The 18,801-nt window shown below is 44.6% G+C and overlaps 3 protein-coding genes and 1 long non-coding RNA gene across 7 annotated transcripts; 3 read left to right on the top strand and 1 right to left on the bottom strand.

Moving 5' to 3' along the window:
* Positions 1 to 18: 18 nt before the first annotated feature.
* On the top strand, positions 19 to 4,965 carry hcls1 (hematopoietic cell-specific Lyn substrate 1). Of its 4 annotated transcripts, none has more exons than XM_030113728.1 (16): positions 19 to 147; positions 772 to 855; positions 945 to 1,018; positions 2,029 to 2,152; positions 2,230 to 2,340; positions 2,651 to 2,705; positions 2,791 to 2,901; positions 2,992 to 3,102; positions 3,183 to 3,293; positions 3,374 to 3,429; positions 3,587 to 3,656; positions 3,734 to 3,882; positions 3,964 to 4,089; positions 4,274 to 4,436; positions 4,520 to 4,588; positions 4,660 to 4,965. In XM_030113728.1, the coding sequence occupies exons 2-16, from the start codon at positions 772 to 774 to the stop codon at positions 4,791 to 4,793; spliced, it is 1,548 nt and encodes a 515-aa protein (XP_029969588.1). In that variant the 5' UTR covers positions 19 to 147; the 3' UTR covers positions 4,794 to 4,965. The 4 variants fall into 4 exon arrangements, with proteins under 4 accessions (XP_029969588.1, XP_029969589.1, XP_029969590.1 ...); XM_030113729.1 differs by having other exon boundaries at positions 4,526 to 4,588; XM_030113730.1 differs by lacking the exon at positions 2,992 to 3,102.
* llph (LLP homolog, long-term synaptic facilitation factor) lies at positions 4,922 to 7,133 on the bottom strand. Its single transcript, XM_030113732.1, has 3 exons — positions 7,047 to 7,133; positions 5,623 to 5,848; positions 4,922 to 5,425 (listed from the first exon to the last, which is right to left on the bottom strand). Exons 2-3 carry the CDS (start codon positions 5,834 to 5,836, stop codon positions 5,262 to 5,264), a joined length of 378 nt encoding a protein of 125 aa, XP_029969592.1. The 5' UTR covers positions 5,837 to 5,848; positions 7,047 to 7,133; the 3' UTR covers positions 4,922 to 5,261.
* An 81-nt stretch (positions 7,134 to 7,214) lies between these two features.
* On the top strand, positions 7,215 to 9,166 carry pex26 (peroxisomal biogenesis factor 26). Its single transcript, XM_030113435.1, has 5 exons — positions 7,215 to 7,604; positions 7,699 to 7,839; positions 8,068 to 8,381; positions 8,763 to 8,903; positions 8,998 to 9,166. The coding sequence occupies exons 1-5, from the start codon at positions 7,399 to 7,401 to the stop codon at positions 9,096 to 9,098; spliced, it is 903 nt and encodes a 300-aa protein (XP_029969295.1). The 5' UTR covers positions 7,215 to 7,398; the 3' UTR covers positions 9,099 to 9,166.
* Positions 9,167 to 9,748: 582 nt separating this feature from the next.
* Positions 9,749 to 13,146, top strand: LOC115404202 (uncharacterized). The gene is made up of 4 exons (XR_003933308.1): positions 9,749 to 9,783; positions 11,462 to 11,550; positions 12,556 to 12,671; positions 13,057 to 13,146. It is a non-coding gene; the product is annotated as an uncharacterized LOC115404202 (long non-coding RNA).
* The last annotated feature ends 5,655 nt before the right edge of the window (positions 13,147 to 18,801 follow it).

Raw genomic sequence — 18,801 nt, forward strand, 5'->3', positions numbered from 1 at the left:
ATTTCGATTGTTGCGCGCGCGTTCACGCGTGTTGTGTGCGCGTTCACGCGGACGCCCATCAAACGGAGCCTTCGTCCGAAGAGCCGCAGAAACATTTAGTTTCTGTAAAATAAAATAAAAGAGGGATTCCTTCACAAGCCCTGAACGGTGAGGAGGCTTTTCTGATTGTATTTGCTTTATTTGTCTGTTTTAACTCGTCTTTTTTGCCTCACTATTCAGGAAGTTAGAAAATAGTTTGGGACAGAACGCAAACGGTGCACTTGAAAAAAAAATATATTTCCAATCTCAAAATGTATGAATAACTTTAAAAATGGTAAGATAATACACTTTAATAGAAAATGCTTTCAAACTTGTACTTGTCCAATTTTTAGAAGTAATACTTCCTCTCAAATGGAAAACTTTAAAGCTTGAATGTTTCACAGTAAACATGACGTAAAGATTAAATCTTCACATTATGTCAACTAACATTAATTCTTCAAACATGCAAAGCGAGTTTCCCCTCAACGATCTGTCGTTATTTAGCTGTTTCTTCAGTACTTCCCTGTCACATTTGATCAGATGAAGGCATGAAGGGTTTCTCTTGATGAGGAAATTAAGCTTCCAGATATGTCAACTTCCTTTTTGGGACTTCAGCAGACAGTGGTCACAGCTTACTGTGTTATTTATGTTTCTGCTGTCAGCACAAGCTGTCACTGTGGGCCTTTAATGGAGGAACTGACATGTAGACTTTGCATTTGAACTTGTCTCTGTGTGTGTTTGTTTCCTCCCAAGATGTGGAAGTCAGTGGTGGGCCACAATGTGAACATGAAGGTGTCTGCAGAGGGGGACGACTGGGAGACGGACCCCGACTTTGAGGTATTCTCCACTGTTTGGCTCCACATCACTGCTGACGTGGGCTAAAATCTGATTTTGAGGTTGATCCTGTCTGCTTCTCGGTGTTTCAGAACGACGTCTCAGAGCAGGAGCAGAGATGGGGGGCCAAGACCATCGAGGGCTCGGGGCGGAAAGAACACATCAGGTACGAAATGGAGCTGTGGACCTGAGTCTGACGGTGGAAATATGTCTGTGGGCTGCAGAGAGAAGCAGGTCACAGTGTGGCAACAGGAAGAGGAAGTCAGAACCGAGCTGTCAGGCTTCAAGTCGCTCCTAATATGGGAAATTTATGTTGATGACGCTCTGATCGTCATATTTAAAGCACACCGACTCATCAGACTGTGAAATCAGACCAGATTAACACAGGAACTGATTTGGAGTGATTTTAAACTCTTTGTATGGTTTTGCAGTCTATTGGTTTGATTGTCGTTGAATATTTTCCATTTCTGAGCAGATTTTACAAACACGACAGAGGCTGTGTAACTTTATATTCATCACTTTAGCACAGGTTGATTAGTAGCAACAAAGAAATGCACGAGTTACAAATGTGGTAAAACAAAATTTAACAAGTTAATAAATTGTGTTAATTTGTGAACAAATTAAAAACTTTTCACTTGTTAGAGTGACTCAACAATTAAAAATGTTTTCAGACAATCAAGTAAAAAAAAAAGATTAAAATGTTTGAAAGAATTAATTAATCATGAAAATTAAATTTGGATGCAGAACAAAAAAGCAAATTTATTTCCTGGAATTTTCCTGGAATTAAATGAAAAAAGGTGATTTTTTTTTCTCATGGTTTAAAAACGTGCCTCTCTCACTTCTTGATCTGTGTAAAGGTCACTTTATCCGGGAGAGACACACACACACACACACACACACACACACACACACACACGCACACACGCACACACACCTCTAAGCAACTTGAGATGCACTAAGAACCCTCACATGCATGTTCCTGAACTGAAACTCACATGCAAATGCAAATCGTCCAACCTGAACTTGAGCCTCAGACTTTCCCATGATGCCTCTGTGTTACTGTAAATGAAAACACTTCCACGTTGGAGTGAGACAGAAAAAATGTGTAGGAAAAAGCACATTTATAATATAATAGAACAGCTTCCTGCTGGTGTGTGTGTGTGTGTGTGTGCGCAGCGTAGCGGAGCTCAGAAGCAAGGTGGCTGTGGAGCACGAGCAGGTGAAGCAGAAGGAGCACACTCCCAAAGCCTCGTACGGATACGGAGGGAAGTTCGGCGTGGAGAAGGACCGGATGGACAAAGTGAGCGCGGGAGAGCGTCTCCCTCCGACCGGAACGCCGCCGTCCCGCTGCTTCCTGACCGCTTCTCCTCCGAGCAGGCAGCCTTGGGCCACGACTACGTCGGCGAGGTGGAGCAGCACTCGTCCCAGAAAGACGCCTCCAAGGGCTTCGGCGGGAAGTTCGGAGTCCAGAAAGACCGAGTGGACAAGGTGGGACGGGACAGAATGTCTCTGCGTTCATTCAGGCCCTTCACTCATTTCAATTCATATTCAAATACTTATTGTTTAAACTCAGTGAAACTGTCTTTGTTTTTCAAGTTGTTTGACTTTTGATTCACTTCAGATTCACTTCACAATTAGTAAAATAACAAATGTGGAGTTAAAATTTTAGGTTTTCGTATCACACGTTTCAGTTTCTTTACAATAAAAGTTTTGGGAAACAATGGATTTCTGCCATTTCCTGAAAGGTGAGCCCGTGACGCTGCTTTGTGTGTGTGTGACGTGTGTGTTGTCTCTGCAGTCTGCCATGGGCTTCGAATACAAAGGAGAGGTGCAGCAACACGGATCCCAGAAAGGTGGCGCTGCACGTTTCACACCGTGGATTCTGATTTCTCTTCCGTCCAGTCGGCCGATTCTTACCTTCGGTCGAAAATGTTCCAGACTACTCGAAGGGCTTTGGAGGGAAGTACGGAGTGGAGAAGGACAAAGTGGACAAGGCCGCTCTGGGCTACGACTACAAAGGCGAGACGGAGAAGCATCAGTCGCAGAAAGGTCAGTCCGCGTCTCGGCGGAGGTCAGAGTTCACTCAGTTACCTTCAGATCGCCGTCGTTTCACGTTTGTGTCTTTTTTCTGACGGTCAGATTACTCCAAGGGATTCGGAGGGAAGTTCGGGGTGGAGAAGGAGAAGGTGGACAAAGCTGCTCTGGGCTTCGATTATAAAGGAGAGACGGAGAAGCATCAGTCGCAGAAAGGTGACTTGACTTCGTCACATTGTTAAAACATCCTGACGGAACGTTTCCTGACGCCGTTCCTCTGGTTTTCTGCTGATCAGACTACTCCAAGGGGTTCGGAGGGAAGTTCGGGGTGGAGAAGGAGAAGGTGGACAAGGCCGCGTTGGGTTTCGATTATAAAGGCGAGACGGAGAAACACGAGTCGCAGAAAGGTAAGCCGCACTGCCACAGGTGCATGATGGGAAATCCTGAGAGCCCGCGGCCCCCCGACTCATCAGATCGATGCGTTTAGATTACTCAGCAGGTTTCGGAGGCCGATTCGGAGTGCAGACGGACCGCATGGATAAGGTCAGCCTGCAGGGTCAAACTGAGCGCTTCCTTCTGTCGGCGTTCAGTCGCAGTCTGCCGGTTCTGTTTTATCTGCTGCAACAGGACAGATATTTGAAAGTCTGATGTTTCTGCCTTGTTGTCGTCTTGTGTTCCTGCCTCCTCTATGATGTTTCAGAGCGCGGCCGCCTTCTCAGACATGGACTCTCCGACCTCTGCGTATGAAAAAACCCAACCGTTCGAGGCCTGTGAGTTCATTTCTGTCTTCCTGCCATAAAAAGTGTTCACACGGCGTTGACACTTCTTTGCGTCCGCGGCGAGAAAGCGAGCGCAGGAGCAGGCAAGCTGAAGGCTCGCTTCGAGAGCATGGCCAAAGCGTCGGACGAGGAGAGCAGGAAGAAGGCGGAAGAGGAGCGAGCGAGGAGACAAGCCCGGGAGAGCCGGGAGCGAGAGGAGGCGGCGCGCCGGCAGCAGGTAGCAGGGCGCCGCCGCGGCAACGCGCACGAAACACTCCGAAGTTTTAAAGACGCCGTAAAAGAATCGCTCGTTTTTCAGGAGCAGAGCAGCAGAGAGGAGAAATCTCCTCCACCTCCTGTTCCAGAAGCCACTCCAGAGCACGCGACGCTCAAAGCAGAGACTCAGCAGCACATGCCAGAAATCCAGGAAATACCCGAAGCGGAGGTGAGACAGTCTGATTATCAGCATGTTAAACAGGAGAGCACACTCGGTCCTACTGCCTGCTGAGGAAAGCAGCAAAGTGACGTGGACAGCTCAGAAGACACTGATTGATTGATTCGTGCTGTTCGTGTTCGTGACTGAACACGTACGCCGCATCGTGTGTGAATGTGATGTGAAACGCCTCCAGGAGGAGCCGCTGTACGAAGAGCCGCCGCCGCTGCCTCCGCGCTCGGACGACTTCCCCGACCCGGACGCCGGCCCTCCTCTGCCCGAGCGGTCGGCCGGATTGGACGAGGACGAAGGAGACTACGAGGACATCAGCGAGCCGCCGCCTCCACCTCAACCCACAGGTCCGTCAGCGAGGAGGCGGCGTTTTTAAAACTCACAGCTTTTCACATTTCAGGTGCTTTGATCTGAATGTTTCACTTTGCAGCGACAGACGACGACTACGAAGATCTGAGTTTTGGAATGAAGGCGATCGCAATCTACGACTACGAAGGAGGTACGACGCCTCATCATGTGCCTCTGAAACAGACATTGGTTTTCCAGCATTCCAACACTTCCTTCCCACAGAGGCAGATGACGAGATCTCCTTCAACCCGGACGACATCATCACCAACGTCGAGATGGTGGACGAGGGCTGGTGGAAGGGACAGTGTCACGGCCGCGTCGGCCTCTTCCCGGCCGCTTACGTCCAGCTCATGTAGAAGTGAGGTACTCGTACTGCCGTGGCGCTGGATTTCAGCCACGGCTCATTTTTTTTAACAGCTGTTTCTTTGTGGAGCATCACTGCAATAAACTGATTTCAAATGACTTTATTAATAAGACAGTTCTGTCGTTTGTATCACAAGTTTTATTAAATCACATTAACTTTCAGTATATATGTTTCATTGCATTTGTGAAGCGGTTCAAGCAAACGTCACTTCATTGCTTCACAGAGCTCTGAGATACAAAAACGCTGAAAACGAAGCACAGAGATTTATTGACCCAGAAAAGAAGTGATCTTAGGCATGTGTGTGTTTCCTCCACCTCTGAGGCGTTAAACGGCCACGCCTTCAGTTTCTCGTCCCAGAAGAAGCAGCAGTGAATTTTTCAATCATTCCAAGAAACTCAAAAAGGTTCAAGTGTGAAAGAAGACGAGTTCGAGTCAAACGCCAGTCTGCAGATTTCCTGATTCACCAGGCGAGGCCCTTCTTCTTCTTGGACTGGCCGTTCTTCTTGGCCATGCGCTTGCCCTTCAGCTTCTTGGCCTGCCGCTGGCTCATCCACACAGGGTACTGTCCGTGTTCATTCAGAAGCGTTTTCTTGTGGCGCTTGCTGTCCATGTCCATCTTTCCATCTGGAAAACAAAGAAATGCGGGAAATGATTCAGGAACCACATTTTCTGAAAACAATATCAAGTTTTATGTAGTATTATGTGTGTCTTTTTGTCATCAAAAATAAATGAGCTTCACATCAAGGGAAAAACCTGCTCTGCACTGAGTGGACAGAAACTGTTGATGAGCACAAACGGCATCGTGCTGCCTCTCTCCTCACCGTCCCCCTCCTCCTCCACCATATCCACATCCGCCTGCTTCAGCTTGTCCGCCGGCACCACTGTGGCGATCTCCTGCATGTCGGTCATCACCGCTTCGCCCTTCTTATCCAGATTCAGAGCCTGTTTCAGCCGCGCCAGCTCCTTGGGGGCGTTCTTCTTCCTCTTCTCCGCCCGCATCTTTCTCTTCCATTTACTGCGGAGGCTCTTGGCCATCTTGACTCGACTCTGAAAACAGAGAAACACACAAACTAGCACCTTTTGGTTTGGGTTTGGCAGAAAATTGTTAATAACAAATGACAGGGGCACCAAAAACAAATTATTAGTACTAACACTCAAAGAGACGCAAGGTTTTAGACATTTGAAATCATTCCATATATTTTAGTTTGTAGTTTAAGGTCTTGATTTGACAGTGGATTCTGCAGCTCAACACGTACGTTTCCTCAGTATTAAAAATAATTCATGTAATAAAAAGGCTTGAGGGCGACAGTGGCAATGCAGGATGGATCCATCATGTTGTTTACACCAGACTGTGATGCTGTGATCTGAATGTTGTAGCAAAAATAAAAACTCCTCAGACACGTAACATGTTTCCAGTCTTCTACTGTAAAAGCTTCAAACTTGGGTTCCTATTCTAAACTGATGCAGCCCGTCAACTTCAAGGTTCTACATGTTTTTCAATCAGATGAGTCTTCTGCCTTTATCTCTTTCCTTTTATCATCTGGAATCAGTCTGGTTGTTTTTGTAAGACTTCAGACAAAAAACGATTTAAATCCAGAAAAACTGCTACACACAGGATGTTTTCTCCTTTTTAGACACATTTCTGTAAATCCTAGAAATGGTGGAGCGTGAAAAATCAAGACTGAAAGAATCCCATTGTTTCTCTGATTCCCATTCTTAGTTTGAACTTCAGCAGCTCATCTTTATTATGTCTACAGGTATTGAGTTATTGTCATGTGATTGGCTGATTTGCATATGTTGTGTAGTTCAAGGAGCTCAAACGATGGAAAGCTGTAGCATCTGCTAACATGCCAAAGGACTTCTAAGTAGCTTACAAGACGTGGCTTTCGCTTATATTTAATACTCATGACTTAAAAAACACGCAGATGGCTCCGTTCATGACAGAGTATTTCCCTGTTCACGTGGAAACCTTCTTATTCACTATTTGATATTCAGGAGAACCTTGCGAGTATATTTCATCATCACTGGCTATACATGTTTAATTACATGGTTGCGGTTTATTCCAAACAGCTACAATCAATTCGGAATTGGTTACTCCTCATAGCAAGCTAAATGCTAAGTAAAATGCTACACAGTTAGCAGAGTGGTCAAGGCCATAAAATGCTTAAATCCTAACTTGAGAAGCCGAATAAACTCATAAAGAAGCAAACTTTTCTTATTGATATAAAACTGAAGTGTCACTTACGTTTCGCTCCGGTAATGTCTTTACTGTGAATGTTTTACTGTTTTCCTACTGTCCACCACCGGACACGTGTTTACAAATGTGGCAGCATTTTGATGACGTATGAGATGAAGGTGTGACCTGATTGGCTGTCGTATGTTCTGGCGTCTGATTGGTCAGCGATCTCCATACCGGAAGCATCATGGAAGGTAAACAAACAGCGTGGAAGGAATAAAGGGCGAAATGATGGGATTTTAACGCGGTTATCCAGCATTTTGCTTCATTGTATGCAGATGAAAATGAAGCAAAACCGCACTGCGTTGTAGACAGCGTGACGTTTCTGTGAAGATTGTTTTCTTGTTTAAAATTTGGAGCGATGAGCAGCACGTCCACCCCACAGGCTGCGGGTCGATCAGCCTGCAGCCCCTCCATGCCCTCCTTCCCATCCTCCTCCACGCCCATGTTCAACATGCTGCAAACGGCTGCTGAGCAGATGATGATTGACCAAGACTTCCAGGCGGTTTTCGACACCTGTAACAAAGGTCTGCAGACGGTGAGCAGCCTGGAGCAGGACGACCTCAGGTGAGAGCTTCACCTTCATTCACTCTGTCATAGAGAAAGAACAGTTATTGCTTTCAGATGTTGGTGTAACTCCGTGTTTTCTGTTTGTTTGCAGATATGCAGAGTTTAAAGCTGGCTTCTGCATCTTGGGGATTCAGGCTCTGGCTGAGATGAATCGATGGCCCGGGGTCCTTTCCTGGGTCCTGCAGCAGTACGACCAGCCGGAGAAAATACCAGCCAAAGTACTGCAGCTATGGTGAGGAAATCAAAATGTCCAAAGAAATGACTTATCCAAAGCATTACGTGAACAGGTGATACAAGTTCAATTTCATTAAAGTTGACTGAATGTACAAAATGTGAAACAAAAGAAAGTCAAATGATTTGTCACACTCATGAAAGAAAGACTGTAATCCTGAAAGTGAAGTGTGTGTTCGCCTCACTAAAACTTACCAGTTGAATTGACTTCTTTCTTGTTTCTGTCCAGCATACTTCTTTACTCTAAGGTGTGTGAGCCGGCGGTGATGCAGGACACAGCCAGAGTTTGGCTCCACTTCCCGTCCAACAGCACAGCGTCTGGCTTCAGGACGGTGGCGGAGCTGTACCTGCTGCACATCCTGGTTCCTCTGGGACACTTGGAAGAGGCTCGCGCGCTGGTAACGGGCGAGATCGGGAGCGACACCTTCACAGAAGATCAGAGGCGCACGGCACTGGAAGTAGTCGAAGAAAAAGAGCGAGACATGCAAGAACCGGAGAACCCAGCAAGCCCCGAGACCCCAGCTGAGCCGGTGACACCTCGAGGTGACAGCTGCACTTCACAGCCAAAGACTCTTTTGTAATTAATGGAACAGATTGACAAGAACAAGAGTAGTGAAACATTTCCCTGAAGTGTTGACAGGTACATATACAATGGAAATATAGATGAGGAGCCAAGGAGATAAGATGATTTCTTGTAGTTTCTTTACACATCACAATAAAATCACTGAATGACCCATTTTCGTTTGTATTCTCCTCTTTAAGAATTATTTGCTGTTTGTCTTTTTTAAAATCGTTTCATCTTATGTTCCTTTTCAGCTCCATTATTCCATTTTTTTTTTCGTTTTTGGTATGCAAGTACAGGGTCCCTGTGTATGTGAAGCAATACTTGTGAGAGATTTCTCTGACTGTTTCTGTCCCTTTCAGGCACTGTCATCCACAAACTTGAAGCCATGCTCGTGTTTCTGCACAGAAGAGTCAGGTTCTCAGGCTCCGGCTGGCTCCCTCTCCGGAGGCTCTTTCTGGCTGCTGTGCTCCTCTACATGCTCTTTATCCGAATGGATCCAGGTCAGAAGAATTAATATCATCACAATGGCTTTTTAAGTTTAATTGAAAATCTCTTAAGTATGTTTTTTGTGAATTTTTTCTTCCACACTTTCAGCTCTCCCGTCTTCTTTCATGTGGATCTCCAAACTTCTTCAGCTGATCAAACAGATGTGGAACGCCATGTTTGCACCATATCATCAAAGCAAAGCATTGTAGAAGAGATTCATGTCCCTCATTTTGTTGTTTACAGTGTTTATTTTGGTAGTAAAAAGCTGCTCAAAATACTCTATGAATGTTTATTTGAACAGAAAACATTTCCACACTCTTTTGAGGCTCTTCAACCTTATTCAAATGGAGGTTTTTTTTCCATAAAGAACTGAAGATATATCAACGATAGTCCAATGAAACCAATCCTGAAACATGACACTACATGGTGGGGTTTTTATACAGTGATATGAGGAGTTGTAACATTGAAAACATAAAATACTTATCTCTGCATCTCCAAAATATTTTGTTTCTAATCTCTTGTAGTTACTGTGTTTGCATGTATAAAACGTAGAAAGCTTGGACATTTCAGTTTCACGAGTATAAGGATAGATTTATGTCTGACACGTCCTTGAAAAGCTGACAGTGAGCAACATGCAGGATGAACTGATGGACATGTTGAGGAAGCTTTTGCTCAACATTGGTGACCGAAGAAAAATAAGTATTTCGTTTGAAGTGATAAATAAACCGAAGTTGGTGGTGTTTTAGTAGTAGAACCACGTATGTAAGCAGAACACCCCTACGGGGTCCAACAATGGACTGCGCCACGTGACGTCAGAGTGGTGAAATATGGCCGCTGTCGCCCCGCCCACTCCCTATAAGAACGACACACCTGAGCGGAAGCAGGTCGTCACAGGTGAGTTGTTGAAGTTTCACCTACAGTTCAGACTTTATTCAGGGTGGAATTAAAAGACTCACTACATTCTCACGATGTTATTAAATGCTCTGAGAAGCTGCTTCATGAGATAAGGAGCATAAGATAGGGAAGTTACCACCGATGCTAATGCTAAGCTAGGGAGTGAATTGGAATTCTAAGACCACCTAGAACTACCTGTTCTCTTCCACTGATTTACTTTCTTATGGATTTTATACAGGTGTCTTCCTCTCCTTTGTTCTCCACATTTCACGTGTTTGTGTCTCAAAGACAGCATACATAACAAGTTGGGCACATTAACGCCAAATTACTATGTATTTCATCATTTAACTCAGTTTTTTGCTTTTAATGTTGTGTAGCATTAGATAATGTGTTTTTATAGAGCTTATTTGTCTTCAAAAAAATGAAAATTTAAACTTTAAATTGCAACTGACGCAGCATGGATTGTGGTTTACACAGGTAAAGAATCATTGTCCACAAAATTTCCAGTGAGCTTCATCTTGGTTTATTTCCTGATGCAAGCAAACAAGAGGAATAAACTAGATTCTCTCTGTTTAATATCAGAAAGTTAAAAATTTCGATCTTGTTTCAGATAAATATTTTTACAAATTGTCTCTTTGACGGGATTGCTGTCTGAAAGGAAGGAAAAAGGAAAATAAAATAAGCTGCAAATCAGGTGTGATACACTTTATTAAGACCACAGTATGAAGCTGAAGTGACAGTCACATGTTGTTTTACATGTTTGCAAAATTGTGATCCGATTATTCCATTCTCAAAGCTTCTGCTGTTCATTTAAGTCATTTTTATTGCAGGTTCAAAGAACAAATGTATTTTAGCATTTGCATTTGCATTTGTTACTGAGGGCCAATGACGGTGTTTATTCTTCTAAATTGTGTCTTAACTTTATGTCTTCACTGCATGTCTTTTTCAGTTCTATACTGTCTTTTCTGTCACTTTGGGAATTTGTGAGTTTTGGTGTGAAGAATATCAACTTTATTTTGTAAAAATGAAAAAAACTCAATGTTTCTCCTTCAACAACCACATTCAAATGATATCGAAGAGAAATTCTGCTCCAGTCAATGAGGTGACTGAATTCATTGCAGTCATGGCACAAATATATCAATAGCTTAATCACTGCTCCTCAGTTTGGTTTTGATCATAACGACGAAGACATTGAAATAACTGGACCTTTATTTGTTAACTGTGTGAATTCAGCCAAACCCTCTGGGGAGATTTGTATTTTTCCATTCATTTGATATTTCATCTGATCTTAAATAAGAACATATTCTATTTGATTTTTATGAAAAGAAATCACGTTTCTAAACTATCAATAAACACAATTATCCTTGGAAGTTTCCACGTATAAGAACTGATTTATGTAAACAAAACCAAATGTCCCATTTTCCATCGAGAACTGGGTCTTTATTTAGTCTCTTTGAAATATTTGGAGAAACAGAAGCTGAACTGCAGTTGTAATTGGAAGCTTACAGAGAACCCAGAGAGTTTTTAAAACCTGTTTGACTATCTATCCTACTGCTGACCTGCTCGTTTGTGCTGCTTTTTATTCTGTTGAATGTGGATTGAGCTCCGCCACCACTGGCCGTCTCACCAAGTCTGAACCCAGAGGCATGAAACCTCCCATCTGTCTGTCTGTTTGCAGATTTCTTCACGGACCGCCAGCTGCTTCTCCATGATGGCCGCCATAACCTGACTCTTCATCTCCAGACCCTCCACCACCTGATGCAGTTGGTGAGTGTGTGTACACACACTCACACACACACACACACACACACACACAGGCACGCACAAATGCATTTAGAGTAAAGAGTGCTGTCCGTGGTGCTGAAATACTGCTAAATACAGTTACTGGGTGCATTGCGCAGTCGACACACACACACAAATGCACACACACTTACAGTCACATGCACAGAGTAAACGTGGTGCTGTCCATGGTGCCGAAGATTCGATGGGTCTTTTCCCTCCCAGATGGTCAGCCTGTGGAGGATGTTATTTACCGTTTCCTCCAAGAGGAATGTATTTCTAAGCCCCTTTGGCTGATGGCAGTGAAGTTGGGATGGTAATGTAGGTTAACTAAATTCACTGCTCAGTTTTTGGCTGGTGACGTCCAAGATGACCTACTTCCTTCCGTGTGGAGACAGATGATGAAGCCGGATTTAAAAGATGGTGCAGTTCACCACAGTTAAACCAAGATGTGTGTAAATGTATTAAATAGGCTGCTGTCAAAGTGATAAGCATCACATCTTTGAGGCAAGAATAATGAAACATCAGGCACAAATGTAACAGTACTATAGTTTTGGTGAGTGGGCCACATGGTGGCGCAGTGATTAGTGCTCTTACCTCACAGCAAGAAGGTCCTGGGTTCAAATACCAGCCTGGTTTGAGCTGGGGGCTTCTTGAGCTGGAGAAGCGAAAGTGGTTTCAAGTGAGAAAAATGAGAATGCCCTGGAGTCCAGTGTTGTAATGACAAACCAGTTCATCAGGGGTGGATAGGTTGTGGAAGTGAGAGTGGCTGGTCGATGATCTTGATATTTCGAAATGAGATCTGTTGTTTTAGTGACGAGAAGAGTGCAATCCAGTGACAATGAGAGGAGAAAGTGGTCAGTTATGGATGAGTGAGGAAATCAGCAAAGTCATTTAAAAAGGGGGTGGGTGGTGGGGACAGCGATGGTGGGAGTGGGACCTTAAAGCTCTTTCTGCACCATGCAGTCTGATGTTGGTTTTCCTTCCTTGGAGGGCGTGTCCTGCTGGGTGTCCATGCTGCCCCCCTGGTGAGTGGAGTTCCCCTGGAGGCTGTCGGAGTCCCAGGTTGTTCATATCTGAGCCACGTCTGCAGACGATCATCAGAACCGGTGAGTCGCTGCAACTGGTGAACACATCAGGTCAGAAGGATCTGCTGGACTGTGGAGCTGGATGTTTCTCAGAGTGAACTGGATCTGGGTCATTAACTCAGCTCAGTGCATGAGCTCAGCAGACGGATCCGGACCGGAGGCTTCACCAACAGATGCTGGTATTTTGTATTTCAAGCCAGTTGTAAGCCCATAATGTAAAACATTTCTGACCAGTGTCTTTATTGGGGAATCCGATGAAGTCAAATTAAGGTAAAGAAGGACACACCCTCAGTCAAGAGTCAGCTAACATTTTAATAATTTCAATGTAAAAAAAAAAAAAGGAGGTACAGCTGACATTGACTGTGTTCCACAGAACTCTGTGTGACATTTGTGTTTTGTGTTACAGGTTGTTGACCCGCTGCCGTCCAGCTGAGCGAGAGGGGACTGCAGCGTCCTGAAATAAAAGTTGTGGAAAAGTGGAGAATGTGTCTTCATTGTGAGTTGAATGCAGTCAGAAGTCATTAGCTGTAATGATGTTGTTGTCAGTAGTTGGTGGAACGTCTCCTGATGGACCTCCTCAGTCCATCAGTCTGTCCTGACTGCAGGAGACATGATGACTCTGCTGCAGTCTGGAGTTCAGAGGTGGCTGAGTGGAAGGTTCTGCTGTCACTGTGTCAAACACAGGATGGAGGGATCAAGTCCCATGCTGGTTCAGATGTGTTGCTGTCCAAGTTTTTCTTTGAAGTGTTGGCAATGTGTGTCATTAAGAAGGAGAAGTTGTTGTGGTGTGTGTGTGGTGCTGTAGCTGAGTGGTGTAGAATGCTGCAGTGTGTGTCTTGCTGTCTGGGGTTCGGTTCGGTTCGGTTCCGTCCGGAAGGAAGGAAGGAGTTCCTTCACTAAGGAGAGGAGGAGTGTTGTGAGTTCCTTCACTAAGGAGAGGAGGAGTGTTGTGAGTTCCTTCACTAAGGAGTAGGGATGGGGCGAGATTGCAATGCCGCGAGATTAAGTACGCTTATATAAAGGCAAAAACTCTTTATTAACTGGAATATTGACGGAATAATACATTACATGGCGCACAGCCATATAAACACGTGCAAAACCCTGAATGTGCTCATATTCATATTTAAAAACCCGGTCGAAAAGGACATGAAATACTGTTCTGCGCATGTTCTATCTGCAAGGAATCTTGGTCTTTTGAGTCCACAAACTACTTGCGATACAGTTTAATTGATACGACGTAAAGAAAATGTGCGGAAACGATCGTTCAGAATCCGTGTATCATTCGTTCAATTGATATTCAATTAAGAATCAAAAAACAAAATATTGAAAAATGAGTCGTTTTTCCTTTTTTTGTTTTTAAAATAAAAACAAATAAATGAAAATTGGTTTGTTTTTCAATATCCTGTTTGTTAAGACAGATCAAATAAAGGAAAGTTGAAATTCGGCCACAGAGCAGACTTTAATGTGATTTTTCAATTTCTTCGATCTCCGTGACCCGGAAGTTCTATCGTCTGTGTTTTGGTTTTTGTCGGCGGGAAACGTGGGCGGGTCACGGGACCCTGTGGGTCAGTTTAAGGCCAGCACACACTACAGAATGATCAGGCCGAATTTTGCCCCGATCTTCTCCTCCCGACCGAAGCAGACAAGGTCCGACTGTTGGGAGTATGATAATGAGTTCGGGTCCGATCTTCGTGTAGTGTTCGGGGGGTTCAGAAAGATTTTTTCCAGTCGGAGCCTCTCGGGAGGCGTCGGAAGGGGGGATCGTAGATAATGAACATGTTGAATATTTCTGATCGCAAATCCTGTGGAGTGTGGAGCTCTGAGAGGCGCTGATCAGCTGAGAGCTGACCTGTCCACACCCTCGAAATAAAGCTTCCTGATTGGCTGGTGCCGCTGCTTCAAAAAAATCCCCTCTCAGCTGTCAGAGATGGAGACATATGTGAAATATATTCACTATATGACAGTGAAAGAGAAAAGTCAGAACTCCTAAACTCAGCAGTGCAGAAAGTGAGAGGTTAATCCTCAATAACTGGGTCGCTCCTGGATAAACTGTATTTCCTCCATTCAGACCCAAACTCCGATCTGCTCATTCATCTGCATCGCCAGTCCTGCAATAATCCCAATGTTTGAATTCATCTCCACTATTAACCATCATGGAAAAAAAAAGAAAAAAACTTTCACCGCCTTCAGAGAGAGGAGCAACGAATAATTAAGCTTACCTAATCAAAGCTCAAGGAGTTTTTATTCTGGTGTAAACTATCCAATCTGGGGACAAAAAGAATGATTTAAAATATTTGGTGATTTAAAAAAGTTGCTTTGTCAGAGTCTGCTACTGCTCCACTAGGCAGTACAGTACAGGATCTTTTCAATCTTCCTCTACGCAGAGGCCACACACGAGAAGACCCCCCCCCCCCCCCCCCCCTCCCCACTTGTCAGAAAATGTAAATGTTCCAGTACTGAAGAAGGAACCATAGTTTGAGATGATTTTCATATAATTTACCCTCCACCTTTGATAATGATTCAGCTTATTAATGTGTGCGTTTTTTTTTGTTTGTTTTTTTTTTTACTTGTGGAGCAGTAGAATAAAGTTATTAGCAGCAGTCTGTGGTACTTTTTTGAATCACTAAATATCTTAAATCATTCTTTTTGTCCCCGGATTGGATAGTTTATACCAGAATAAAATCTCTTTTAGGTAAATTTCATTATGCGTCGCTCTTCTCTCTGAAGGCACGGAGTCAGGATATTAAAGTTGTTGTGTTTTTTTTTCATTTATTTTTTTCCTCATTCTTCCGTGATGGTTAATGTAGGACTTGCGATGCAGATCGGAGTTTGGGTCTGAATGGAGGAAATACAGTTTATCCAGGAGCGATCCAGTTATTGAGGATTAACCTCTCACTTTCTGCACTGCTGAGTTTATGAGTTCTGACTTTTCTCTTTCACTGTCATATAGTGAATATATTTCACATATGTCTCCATCTCTGACAGCTGAGAGGGGATTATTTTTTGAAGCAGCAGCACCAGCCAATCAGGAAGCTTTTTTTCGAGGGCGTGGACAGGTCAGCTCTCAGCTGATCGGCGCCTCTCAGAGCTCCACACTCCACAGGATTTGCGATCAGAAATATTCAACATGTTCGTTATCTATGATCTCCCCTTCCGACGCCTCCCGAGAGGCTCCGACCGGAAAAAATCTCTCTGAACACACCGCACACTACACGAAGATCGGACCGAACTCATTAGCATACTCCCGGGCCTTGTCTTCGGTCGAGAGGAGAAGATTGGGGCAAAGTTCGGCCTGATCCTTCTATAGTGTGTGCTGGACTACAGGTTGACGTGACCCGCCCACGTTTCCCGCCAGCAAAAACCAAAACACAGACGATAGAACTTCCGGGTCACGGAGATCGAAGAAATTGAAAAATCACATTAAAGTCTGCTCTGTGGCCGAATTTCAACTTTCCTTTATTTGATCTGTCTTAACAAACGGGATATGAAAAACAAACCAAGTTTTCATGTATTTGTTTTCATTTAAAAAACAAAAAAAGGAAAAACAACTCATTTTTTCAATATTTTGTTTTTTGATTCTTAATTGAATATCAATTGAACGAATGATACACGGATTGTTCAGTTCTTCTCTTTTATTGAAAAAACGGTGCATCGCATCAAAGAACATTTTACCACGTCTTACCGGCTCACACTCTTTTTCTAACAGCATGCAGAGAGAGCCTGCAGCGGCTGGGGTGCCCTTCTTCCTCTGTGGTGTCTGTGTAAAATAAGTTTGAACATACAAACAGCGCACCTAGTGGCATGAAGTGCAAATGCAGTCATGGCGTCGTCTGTGGCGCCGCGGTTTGAACGGGAATAGGGGAACTAGGGGGCCGCCTCGGGCGCAGTGTAGAGCGGAGGGCACGTGGCCGTACAAGGGGCACTCGACCCGACACTCCATGCTCCGACGCTGCATGTGAGTACCCGCGCTGCCCCCCACACCTCACCTCACCTCACCCCCCCCCCCCCCCCCCCCGTCTCGTGTCGTATCGATCTCGTGGACTCAATCTCGCGAGACATCTCGTCTCATGAAATTTCTGTCTCGTCCCACCCCTACTAAGGAGTGTTGTGAGTTCCTTCACTAAGGAGTGTTGTGAGTTCCTTCACTAAGGAGTGTTGTGAGTTGCTTCACTAAGGAGTGTTGTGAGTTCCTTTACTAAGGAGTGTTGTGAGTTCCTTCAGTAAGGAGTGTTGTGAGTTCCTTCAGTCAGGAGAGGAGGAGTGTTGTGAGTTCCTTCACTAAGGAGTGTTGTGAGTTCCTTCACTAAGGAGTGTGTGAGTTCCTTCACTCAGGAGAGGAGGAGTGTTGTGAGTTCCTTCACTAAGGAGTGTTGTGAGTTCCTTCACTAAGGAGTGTTGTGAGTTCCTTCACTAAGGAGTGTTGTGAGTTCCTTCACTAAGGAGTGTTGTGAGTTCCTTCACTAAGGAGTGATGTGAGTTCCTTCACTAAGGAGAGGAGGAGTGTTGTGAGTTCCTTCACTAAGTAGAGGAGGAGTGATGTGAGTTCCTTCAATAAGGAGAGGAGGAGTGTTGTGAGCTCCTTCACTAAGGAGTGTTGTGAGTTCCTTTACTAAGGAGTGTTGTGAGTTCCTTCACTAAGGAGAGGAGGAGTGTTGTGAGTTCCTTCACTAAGGAGTGTTGTGAGTTCCTTCACTAAGGAGTGTTGTGAGTTCCTTCACTAAGGAGAGGAGGAGTGTTGTGAGTTCCTTCACTAAGGAGAGGAGGAGTGTTGTGAGCTCCTTCACTAAGGAGTGTTGTGAGTTCCTTTACTAAGGAGTGTTGTGAGTTCCTTCACTAAGGAGAGGAGGAGTGTTGTGAGTTCCTTCACTAAGGAGTGTTGTGAGTTCCTTCACTAAGGAGAGGAGGAGTGTTGTGAGTTCCTTCACTAAGGAGAGGAGGAGTGTTGTGAGTTCCTTCACTAAGGAGAGGAGGAGTGTTGTGAGTTCCTTCACTAAGTAGAGGAGGAGTGATGTGAGTTCCTTCACTAAGGAGAGGAGGAGTGTTGTGAGCTCCTTCACTAAGGAGTGTTGTGAGTTCCTTCACTAAGGAGAGGAGGAGTGATGTGAGTTCCTTCACTAAGGAGAGGAGGAGTGTTGTGAGTTCCTTCACTAAGGAGAGGAGGAGTGTTGTGAGTTCCTTCACTAAGGAGTGTTGTGAGTTCCTTCACTAAGGAGTGTTGTGAGTTCCTTCACTAAGGAGTGTTGTGAGTTCCTTCACTAAGGAGAGGAGGAGTGTTGTGAGTTCCTTCACTCAGGAGAGGAGTTCCTTTGCTAAGGAGAGGAGGTGTTGTCAGTTCCTTCACTAAGGAGTGTTGTGAGTCCTTTACTAAGGAGTGTTGTAAATTCCTTTACTAAAGAGAGGAGTGTTGTAAATTCCTTCACTAAGGAAGGAGTGTTGTGAGTTCCTTCACTGAGGAGTGTTGTGAGGTCATTCACTAAGGAGAGGAGGAGTGTTGTGAGTTCCTTCACTAAGGAGTGTTGTGAGTTCCTTCACTGAGGAGTGTTGTCAGTTCCTTCACTAAGGAGAGGAGTGTTTGAGTCCTTTACTAAGGAGTGTTGTGAGTTCCTTTACTAAGGAGTGTTGTGAGTTCCTTCAGTCAGGAGAGGAGGAGTGTTGTGAGTTCCTTCACTAAGGAGTGTTGTGAGTTCCTTCACTAAGGAGTGTTGTGAGTTCCTTCAGTCAGGAGAGGAGGAGTGTTTGGTTCCTTCACTAAGGATGTTGTGAGTTCCTTCACTAAGGAGTGTTGTGAGTTCCTTCACTAAGGAGTGTTGTGAGTTCCTTCACTAAGGAGTGTTGTGAGTTCCTTCACTAAGGAGTGTTGTGAGTTCCTTCACTAAGGAGAGGAGTGTTGTGAGTTCCTTCACTAAGTAGAGGAGGAGTGATGTGAGTTCCTTCAATAAGGAGAGGAGAGTTTGTGAGCTCCTTCACTAAGGAGTTGTGAGTTCCTTTACTAAGGAGTGTTGTGAGTTCCTTCACTAAGGAGAGGAGGAGTGTTGTGAGTTCCTTCACTAAGGAGTGTTGTGAGTTCCTTCACTAAGGAGTGTTGTGAGTTCCTTCACTAAGGAGAGGAGGAGTGTTGTGAGTTCCTTCACTAAGGAGTGTTGTGAGTTCC

Source organism: Salarias fasciatus, chromosome 17 (genome assembly GCF_902148845.1).
Source record: "Salarias fasciatus chromosome 17, fSalaFa1.1, whole genome shotgun sequence".
NCBI lineage: Eukaryota > Metazoa > Chordata > Actinopteri > Blenniiformes > Blenniidae > Salarias > Salarias fasciatus.

What these genes read in the sequence shown, in the direction of transcription:
- hcls1 (XM_030113728.1), top strand. Translation starts at nt 772, where the DNA reads ATGTGGAAGTCAGTGGTGGGCCACAATGTGAACATGAAGGTGTCTGCA. An exon ending in AGACGGACCGCATGGATAAG is followed by an intron (nt 3,430 to 3,586) that starts GTCAGCCTGCAG and finishes ATGATGTTTCAG; the next exon opens with AGCGCGGCCGCCTTCTCAGA. An exon ending in AACCCAACCGTTCGAGGCCT is followed by an intron (nt 3,657 to 3,733) that starts GTGAGTTCATTT and finishes GCGGCGAGAAAG; the next exon opens with CGAGCGCAGGAGCAGGCAAG.
- llph (XM_030113732.1), bottom strand. Translation starts at nt 5,836, where the DNA reads ATGGCCAAGAGCCTCCGCAGTAAATGGAAGAGAAAGATGCGGGCGGAG. An exon ending in GGTGGAGGAGGAGGGGGACG is followed by an intron (nt 5,426 to 5,622) that starts GTGAGGAGAGAG and finishes TTTGTTTTCCAG; the next exon opens with ATGGAAAGATGGACATGGAC.
- pex26 (XM_030113435.1), top strand. Translation starts at nt 7,399, where the DNA reads ATGAGCAGCACGTCCACCCCACAGGCTGCGGGTCGATCAGCCTGCAGC. An exon ending in CTGGAGCAGGACGACCTCAG is followed by an intron (nt 7,605 to 7,698) that starts GTGAGAGCTTCA and finishes GTTTGTTTGCAG; the next exon opens with ATATGCAGAGTTTAAAGCTG. An exon ending in GCCAAAGTACTGCAGCTATG is followed by an intron (nt 7,840 to 8,067) that starts GTGAGGAAATCA and finishes GTTTCTGTCCAG; the next exon opens with CATACTTCTTTACTCTAAGG.